The following is a 10,283-nucleotide window of genomic DNA, read 5'->3' on the forward strand; positions in this document are numbered from 1 at the left end:
TGTTGTCTCCGTCTTACCAGTGTGTAATATAGCAAATTTACACTCAGCAGAACACTTGTAGCTCCTTTAGTTTAAAAATTATTAGTGAATCGACCTATTATGAAACTTGATGGTAAGAACATTATCTGTGTTTGTACGTTGGTTTTTTACGATAATTCAATTTTTAATTGAGTTATGGGCATATAATAAGCAGTACATTAAAAATGCTCATAACTCACTTAAAAATTGAATTATCGAAAAAACCAACGTACAAACACTGATAATGTTCTTACCATCAAGTTTCATAATAGGTCGATTCACTGTAATTTTTAAACTAAAGGAGCTACAAGTGTTCTGTTGAGCGTAAATTTGCTATATTACGCACTGGTAAGATGGAGACGACAAATATCACTGTTACATACTCTTAATAATGATAATTTAGCCTGCTTAAAATATGTATCGAATTAATAACTAGTCCGTTTCATCGCTTGCTCCATGTAATAGATTCTGATAATTTCTATAGTAATGAACGTATTGACTTATTAAAAAATTTTACTTGTCTGGCAACACTTTCTGGTTGAAATAATTCTGTGGTCATCAATCATTTGATGAAAACTCCTGGTAGCAAATTATATCTAATTAAATTTAAAAAATTTAGATACTTTAAATGATTAATAATTAAAAAAATTAATGTTAAGAGGATGTCAGCACATTTTTGTCTAAATATTGTTTCAAAACAATTTAAACATCATTTAAATTTACAACATTTTTTCGTTTATTTTGAAAGTCGAATACAAAATATAATATGAAATGTTATTCCCTCAAAAATATTATTCTCTATCTTTTTAGTAATCGGTGATATTGATTTTACTCTAAGATAACATAAAAACATAGAAAAACGATTCAATGTTAATGTGTTTTGTCTATATAGCAAGTGGGCCAGAGAGAGAAAACAAATACATCCTCTCAGGCACGCCCGCAGAGATGCAGCTCAGGGGGGGCAAACAAAATTTTTTTTATGTTTTTCATACAAGATTTCGGCAATTACGCCTAACCAGCCAAAAGTATTGAAAATAATCGTTATTGCGATTAAATACCTCCTATATGACTTGTTAGATACAAGGATTGTCGAATAGTTGCTCAAGATCAACTTTATGTAAAAAAACTTCCAATTTCGTAAGTGACACAAAAAATCTCAGGAGGGGCAATGGCCCCCACTGGCCCCTCCCTCCGGGCGTCCCTGCATCCTCTTAATAACATCTAACTAAATAAGTTAATTTTAAAATGTAAGAAAGTCGATTTCAATTAACTTCATGACAAAATCAAATGTTTTTTCATAAATTTTAAAGAACGAATAGGCATTAGGCTGGGAAAAGATTGATACTTTAAACAAAATTTATATTTGTGAAAGCGTTAACAACATATGTGTGTTTAAGTGGAAAAGCTCCACTATTTCTTTTAACAGGTTATACTCAAACATATTGTACAATATCTTACAATAATATGCACAAAAATATAAAATACATAATGGACATAATATAGGAACCTAGTTATTCATTTTTAAATTAGCTTGGTTTAACTAAGCTGTAAGTCTTGTTATGTTGATGTTTTCTTTATTTCAATATGAAACTGATGATTCCATATTAAGCAGTTTACCACAATTATATTACAAGTAACAAGTACAATGTGATCTACAATAAAAATAGAAATAATACAAACATGATAAATTGATAACATATTAATTATTAGCAATCATTTTTACATTTTTATTTAGGTCTCCAATATAATAATAAATCCTCATTTGAGTCACTCGTAATCTTAATAATTTCAATCTGATGCAATTACACAATTTTGGGAAAAACTCATTACACATCTACTAACATTTTGATAATCAGATGATATATTATTTCTTGAACTTGATTTCTAAAATTCTGGACCAGGATTCAAAGTTTATAATCAATAAAAGTGAATTAAAGTCAATAAACCACACAGGTTATAAATAAGTAATATAAATTAAAACAAGTTTTTTATGGACTTTTTATATTTGTATAAAAAATATTGTCATAATCTAAAAAAAAAATTAAATCACATATTTTTAAAATAAATAACATTAAATTGTTCACTATAGCATACATTATAATTAAAATAAGGAAAATAAATTTAGAAAAGCATTTATTTATAATTTGGTAAACATATTGGTTAAACAAATATTGAATGGTAGGATAGAAATATTGCATCTACAAATATAGAAAGATGTTTAAAAAAATAAACAAATGTATGTATATATTATGCGGTGATAGATCAAAAAGGACTTACAAACAATTTTTTAATATGCAGTTTTTAGTACTTAACCATATAAATAGCATTATTCTATATCAATTGATATTGCCTACTCCATTATTGGTACAATAATTCAACAATTCACTTAAATAAAATTGGTATAAATTACAGCATAATATACAGTTCCCAAAAACCACAAGGTAAACACAATAAACGAGGAAGAAACTCTGAATCATTCAGTATATTTAATTTTGTTAAAGACAACAATTATACCTAGTTGACATTCTTAATATAGAAGTTAAGTCTGAACTTGGTCAACAATTCTGAAATTTATTTTGGAGTGAGTACATTAAACGATTAAACTAATGTTGCTAATGAAAACTTTTTTTCTATTTGTGGAATTTAGAAATTCGGTTATTGAAATACCACCGTTAACATATATTGTTTGAAACTAACACATATTTATTTTGTGATGATCATTAAATTTTAAGACACTTCAGAAAAAAAACCTAAATTTTAAATTTTAAATAATATTAACTTTACACGTTCACATCACATACCACCAGTTCTTTCTTGATATATTTCAATAACATCATCATTTATCATACCCAATGATTTTGGGGTATCATCATCAGTGATTCGATGACCATCAAACACAAAACGCAACTCGCCCACCTGAAAACCCAACTTGCTGCAGTATGAGCGTTTCAGGCGAACCAAGGCTGTGGCGGCTTTAACACGAAAGTGCACCTCATTGGTCATGTCACTAGTGATGACACGCAATCGGATATACTCGTCGTTGGCTACAGTCTTGTCTTCAGCCACCTCCAGGGCACCGGCATTTGGATCAGCCACAGACGTACTCTGGCCTTGGTTATCATCATTTGTGACTTCGGTTGCAGAGCCAGTAGCTACGTTGGTTGTATCCGAAGTGGACGGTTCTGTATTCGGAGTTTCCTCGTCGCTTAACATTTTCTACAAATACCAACAAAGACAAGTTGTTACTCGTCACGCCACTACAACGGTATACGCCCGTGCCTAATATATACATGTTTTTAGTCCTACAAACTAATTATTTCAATTTAGTTTATAGGTATAATATATATTATGTACGTGTCCCTCCAAAATCTAACGAGTCCTTTAATACTCACTACCAAAGTTTTGATGACGCTCCTCCAAACTCGGGTGTTGTTGTCGTCTCAGCGCAACACTCTATAGCTGCCGTTCAGACTGATTCAGACGTGATGCTGCAGCCCCAGCAATTCGTATAGCACGACGTCAAATAGACACACGGCACACGTCGAATATTCAATATTCGACACTAGGTATCCCACAAGAAATTTCGATTTCTATTATACGTTCATGCGAGTTACAAGTTACAACGAATGGCATTCACTATTCAGCATTGGCTTAATAACGGTAACAACACATGGTATTATAGTTTACCTGATAGTGTATATTATTATCAAAATAAAAGATGGCGGACATCAACAAACATAAGTTTTTTGTTTGTTTTTTTCATTCAATATCAATCGATATGACGTATTATTATTTATTTTAGCACGACTGGTAGACGCGACGCAATGATTTTTATTAAATTATGTAAAATTATAGGCAAACCAAATAATTCTGGAACATATCGTTATGTTGTATAACAGATTGTACTTAAATATACATTAAAATTGATACTATTTTGACGAAATGGGTACAACAAAAATATTTCTACAGACTCCCGATGTCCCATATTTATTCAGCATCTGACATCTAGTACTCTACAGCAGTCAGTGTTTCTCAACCTTTTTAATATCACGGAATACCAAATAATATTTTTTTCATACGGACCCCTTTGAAAATTATCTTTAGACTACCAGCCACCAGGCACCAGCCGCCGGTGGCCGGTGGTCTCTCACTTGCGATTTTAAGCTTTGAGCAACCCTAGGGTTCCGCGGAAGCGGAACATGGGACGTTAAGAAACACTGTTCTACTGGTCTAGGCATAGGTCTAGAGATACGATACGTGACCACGGTAAAAATCTTTTATTTATGACTATGGTTTTATACCAAGGTATAGTATACTCGGTGTTCGGTTACCATGGTAATATTTCAACGAGCCTGTTTGATTTTCGCGGAGATTTTGATTAAATTTTTGATTTACAAAATAAATATTACAGTTTAGTATTTAGTTTACCTTAAAAAATTCCAGGATAAATTGTAATCAATGTAAAAGTAAAATTCCGAATTTGAAGTTCATGAGATGAGAAAAAAAGTTAGCTCATACAGTTTCAGTCTATAAACGTTATGTACTTATCTCAATTTAATAAATATTTTCCTAACTATGAACAAAACAAAGTGTTAAGCACAATCCAAAGCTAATTATACTAATCATGTAATCTTTGTCTTTTTCTCCTAATTATTTCTAAAAATAAGTTTATGATCTGAACCAAACCCTCAATTCCTTCATCAGTATCAGTACAACTTGATATTTTGAAATTCTCTCTCTTCATATTCTGTACAATAAAATACAATTCTCCCTAACATTAAAGTTTCAACCTTTCAACCTACTTATAATTCTATATCGAACAAAAAGCTATTAAATTTCATACAATCAGTTACCTTATGTTCCACTTTCAAAAATGTTTACACTAAAGATATCCTTATTGTACTTCATCTATTCATTGAAAATACGCATATTTTAATACTCCAGAAAATATTAAATCTAATCACTGCTATTATTTTATTAAAGCAATTTTATATCTACTATTTAGCCAACTATTTCGTTACTCCTTAATCAAAAGCTTTTATTTCAGTCTAGAAAATGTATTTTATAATATCTGTTCTGAAAATATTCTTAAAAATAGAAAATAGTACTGCTATCTATATTCTGCTTCAATCTGAACTTGACATCTTCACGCCTCTATTTCTCAAGTAGAACCAGTGCCGTCCCGAGGGCAAGGCAACGGGGCACACGCTCAGAGCCTCGCGTTTATATAATAATATAATACATCGTGTAAATAAAATATTTTCAAATATTTTAGCATAATAATATTTTAAGTCCAGTGCCTCGCAAAACCTGGGAACGGCACTGAGTAAGTGAGTAGAACATTTTAGATTTACGACATATACCTAGCTAAAAATCTTGAATTTACCTTACACCCTCTTTTCATTACAATATTAATAATACATAATACATACAGTTAATATATAATTAATAAAGCACTCAAAGTTTCTAGGTTAGATCACACAGTGCTTGATTTAAATAGGGGCCGGAATCACTCTTCTTTAGAGTACCCCTCCACCCCCAAATCAAATTTTTCAGGAATAATTAATTTCCTCCCTTACCCGAACTTAACTCTATAAGTACATTATTAGTGGTATACGCATATAAGATATTATAACGCATCCATGGCACTGTTAATATGATTACAGTGACTAGGTGACCTACTCGACACCTAGTTTCCAAAAAAGTGGTACTCACTCGTCGCATTTTTAAATTTATATATATATTTTGTTCATTAATACTTATACTTCTATTAGGTATCCTGCTGTTCCGGCACTAATTTCAAGTCAGTGGCGGATCCAGTGATAAACTTTCTTTTTTTTTTTGGGGGGGGGGGGGGGGACTAAAAGTGCAAGCAAAACAATTTACTACATTACTATACTAAAGAACTGAACTTCAGTGGAAAACAGGCTAAAACTAGGACAAGTACGACATTTGCAGAGAGGGAACACCCCTTTCTCCCTATATCCACCACTGTATTAAGAGTTCATTTCTTCCATTAATCTACAGCCCATTGGACTTGATATTTGATCGACCATACTTTTTCTATATACCTTGCTGTTCCATTTTTTATGAACTATAATCATAATAACCACCTTCTGTACACTGCACATAATACAAGCTTAGTCTTATTAATAATAAGCATTCAGTCATTAAAATCATTAAATATACATTTATATTGTAGTCATAACTCATATAAGGATTGAATTTAAGTATTATAATATTTACTTTCACTTGATTTGTTGATTAATATTATTATTAAATCTAATTTTATCATGAAATTATTATATCTATTTATAAAACTACCTATAACTATTATAAATAAAATAATTAAATTAAGTACCTCGATAAAATCACCATATTTGGACTTTTTAAATTTATTTAAACATTCTAAACAACAATATTAATATTTGCATAAAAGATAATACAAAAATAAATTACAAATACGTACCTTATAATTAGGATATTTATGCACTAAAAATGTATATAAATCTGTATGAACTTATGCACTAAAAATCAGCTAAATGTGCATGAAGAATTTGAAAAATATGCACTTAAAATAAAGAAATTTTTGGACAAAAAATTCAATAAACATTTATTATTATAGAAAAATTGAATAAACTGAAAAAAATTAAATAAAATTAAAAAAAAATTAAAAAGAGTTGCATTGAATAATTAAAGTTTGTTTTAAATGTTCCGCTGTAAATCTTGGTCTGTTTGGTGCTAATAGGTACGTTTTTGAATCTATTGAACAAAAAATTTCTATGTAAAAAATTGTATTTATTTAAATTAGGTATTATAATTTATAAATTAAAAATTAATTTAAATTAATTATTATTTAATTATAATTTAAATAATAATAGCCACCTGGGAAAACTCCTCTCCACTTCAACAGACGTAATTGGTGAGGTTAACCTAACCTAACCTAACCTAACTTTAAAAAAAACGACGAAATCCTCCGCTGTTAATTCCTCTTCGATCCCCTCAATGATTTCAAGTTCTCCATTAAGTACTTTCGAAATTTGACTGTTTTGAATCCACTGTTTTTCTCTAAAATAAAATTTTAATGGCTCGCAGTTTTAAGATAAGTTTGACTGTGACAATTAACGAGGCTTATCAAAAATTCTATTTAAGTAGGTACCTACCTACCCTTTACTCCTTATAGGTACCTATAACCATATTGAATTCTCAACAATGAATAAGCGATAAATGATAATAAGTGAAATACTGATAATCAAACTTATATAAGATTCAGTAAAATATAAAATTAGTAATTACAGTGTTTTTCAGAATTTTGCATCGAAAACCGTCAAATATGCGCTTAAAAACAGAAAAAAACACAAATTATGCCCTTTTTTTTAAAAAAATGGTAAAATATGCAATTATATGCAAAACAAAATTTTGATATTTTGAATATAGATATTATGAAACATATTTCTGTATTAGAATGGATGCTATTTTTTTTATTATTTTTTTTTTTTATTTTTTTTTATAATAAGACATTCCTAGCCTATAAGGCTATCTACATCTATGGATAAATAACATAATTTTTTTTTGACTAATTTTAACATGATATAAGTATTTACAATTACAATTAAGAGCGATAATTACAGTAGTGACTAGTTATTTAATAGCATTATCGAATAAGATCGTGCGGGCGACCGCGTTTTAGTAGTCTTTGAGGTGGTGGACGTATGTGTAAGTTGAAGTGTATTGAGCCAGTTGATTTTTGGAGTGAACTATGGAAATTTTCTGCTAGAGCTTTTATATGATCTTGAATTTTTATGATTCGGAGGTCTTTATGTAGATTTTCGTTGCGTATGAACCATGGTGCGTTTGTTATTATTCTTAATACTTTGTTTTGGAAAATTTGTATTTTTCTTAAGTGTGTCACTGAGCAGTTTCCCCAGATAGGACAAGCATAGGTAATTAGTGAGCGTAATAATTGCTTGTAAATTAATATTGAGCATTTTTTTTGTATAACTGATTTTTTGTTTAGGATAGGAAATAGCATTGAGAGGCGCTGGTATGCTTGTTGTAATTTAGAAGCCAGGTTAACCTCTTGTCCAGCGTGACACCAAGGTACTTGACAGAAGACTGCCAAGGTATGGAATCGTTGCCGAATCTTAGAGGTGGTGGAGTGGAATAGCGACGTAAGCTAAAAATGACTGCTGAGCTTTTTGAAGCGTTTATGTGTATTTTCCAGTTATTGCACCATGTTGCTAATAGATTTAGGTGATCTTGTAAGTTGTTTGTTATCGCTTCAACGTTGCGGGATTCACTGTATATTGTTGTGTCGTCTGCAAATAGTGCAATGTCTGTACGTGGTGACTGTGGTATATCAGAGATGAATATATTGAACAATATAGGTCCCAGTTTGGACGCTTGAGGTACACCAGCAGATATGGTCCGGGGGACAGAGAAATTATCATTAATTCTAACTGAGAATTGCCTATTTGTTAGAAAGGAATTGATAATATCAAATAAGTACTTCGGTGTATTGAAAGATTTTAGTTTGTATAAAAGACCTTTGTGCCATACTTTATCGAACGCTTTTGAGACGTCTATAAATACGGCACCAGTATAGCAATGTTTTTCAAATGAATTACTGATATGTTCAGTTATGCGAAAAAGCTGTTGTACTGTCGAGTGGTTGGTTCTAAACCCAAATTGAAATTTTGGGATAACATCTGCGATGTCCAAATAATTTTGTAGTCTCGTATGAATAACTTTTTCAAAAATTTTTGATAGGGAGGTAAGTAAACTTATCGGTCTTTATCAGGATTTGATTTATCCTTACCAGGTTTTTTTTATTAGTATAACAGTTGCTAACTTCCAGCTCTGTGGAAAGTGTCCAACACGTAACAAAAAATTAAATAAGGAAGTTATAAAGACGAGTCCTTTGGTAGGAAGTTTCTTAAACATGGTGTTGGTTATATGGTCGTGACCCGGGGCTTTTTTGTTAGGTAAATTTTTGTCAATTAGCTGAATTTCATTAGGTGTAACATAATCCATGCATGTTTGAACTGAATAATCAGGTAGGTTTAAAAACTTGTGGACCCGACGTTCATTATTAATATGAGTAATTTGGTTGGTAGAAAATGTATTGTATAACATTTCCGAAAAAACATTACATTTATCTGTATCGGATATAACTAGTTGATTTGCTGTACGAAGAGGGGGGATTATGTTTATTTCTTGGTTTAGTAGTCTTTTGGTCTCCTTCCATAAATTTGAATCTCCCGGGTACATATTTAGTAGATAGCTATTATAAGACGACACACGATTGTTTTGTAAGGCCGTTCTAACTTCCTTAGTGAGTTTATTCAGTAATTGCTATTGGACAACCTAAAAAAATATGCAAAATCATAAACATCCTAAACCTACTTATAATATATGCAGCTTAGGCACTTACTACTTATATTAGTTATAATTTTAATAAAAACAATTTATTTCATACATTTATATTCTGTAGTTCTGTACTTGTATATTGGTACTTATGCAGTCATACCTAATTAGTAATTATTTATTAGAGTAAACTTATATACAGCCCCTATTTTTATGTGCACCGCGAGTCCATGACACACAATGTGCACCACGAATGTACAAATGTGTACTACGATTTGAACGTGTATACACTAATTGCGGTCTACAAAACAAAAATTACATAATATTCCAGCTACTAAAAAATATGAGTATTTCCTGAATTTTGTTATTTTATTTGATTGTATTGTTAAATTATTATTATACTTCTATTTATGAACATATATATACCTATTATATGTAATACATTGCTTTTTATAAGATAATAGTAGTGCATACAATTTTCGTTTAAATAGCCGTATAATTAAGTGTGCAGTTCGAAATTTTACAAATAGGGCCTGCAGTTATATATATAATAATAATTAATAGTATACACTTTTTTTTTTTAATCTATATTAAGCCTCGATGTCAAAGGCCATTGGCGTTGGTTTACAATAGGTTACATATATATACAATTATTTACAGGTTATATACCATTTATAAGTTTGGGTTTAATTATAAATGTTATCATATTACTAATATTGTCTGGGTGTAGGGCTTCTGATAAAATGTTGGATACACTTGCTTCCCGTTTGTCCGTTTCGTATATGCGGCATTCAAATATGATGTGTTTGATTGTGAGAGGAATACCACAACTGGCTCAAATGGAAGGGTCTTCCTTTTTCATCAGATATTGGTGTGTTAGCCATGTGTGTCCTATTCGC

At 30.6% G+C, this 10,283-nt stretch overlaps 1 protein-coding gene across 1 annotated transcript; it reads right to left on the minus strand.

Moving 5' to 3' along the window:
• Positions 1-2,696: 2,696 nt before the first annotated feature.
• LOC107171427 (small ubiquitin-related modifier-like) lies at positions 2,697-3,635 on the minus strand. Its single transcript, XM_015521669.2, has 2 exons — positions 3,411-3,635; positions 2,697-3,234 (listed from the first exon to the last, which is right to left on the minus strand). Exon 2 carries the CDS (start codon positions 3,229-3,231, stop codon positions 2,812-2,814), a length of 420 nt encoding a protein of 139 aa, XP_015377155.2. The 5' UTR covers positions 3,232-3,234; positions 3,411-3,635; the 3' UTR covers positions 2,697-2,811.
• Between the last annotated feature and the right edge of the window lie 6,648 nt (positions 3,636-10,283).

The sequence above is a fragment of the Diuraphis noxia genome, unplaced genomic scaffold (genome assembly GCF_037042655.1).
Source record: "Diuraphis noxia isolate RWA-SAM2 unplaced genomic scaffold, SU_Dnox_SAM2 contig0005, whole genome shotgun sequence".
NCBI classification, from domain to species: domain Eukaryota; kingdom Metazoa; phylum Arthropoda; class Insecta; order Hemiptera; family Aphididae; genus Diuraphis; species Diuraphis noxia.

Excerpts from the sequence above, each read along its gene's own strand:
- LOC107171427 (XM_015521669.2), bottom strand. The coding sequence starts at position 3,231 with ATGTTAAGCGACGAGGAAACTCCGAATACAGAACCGTCCACTTCGGAT.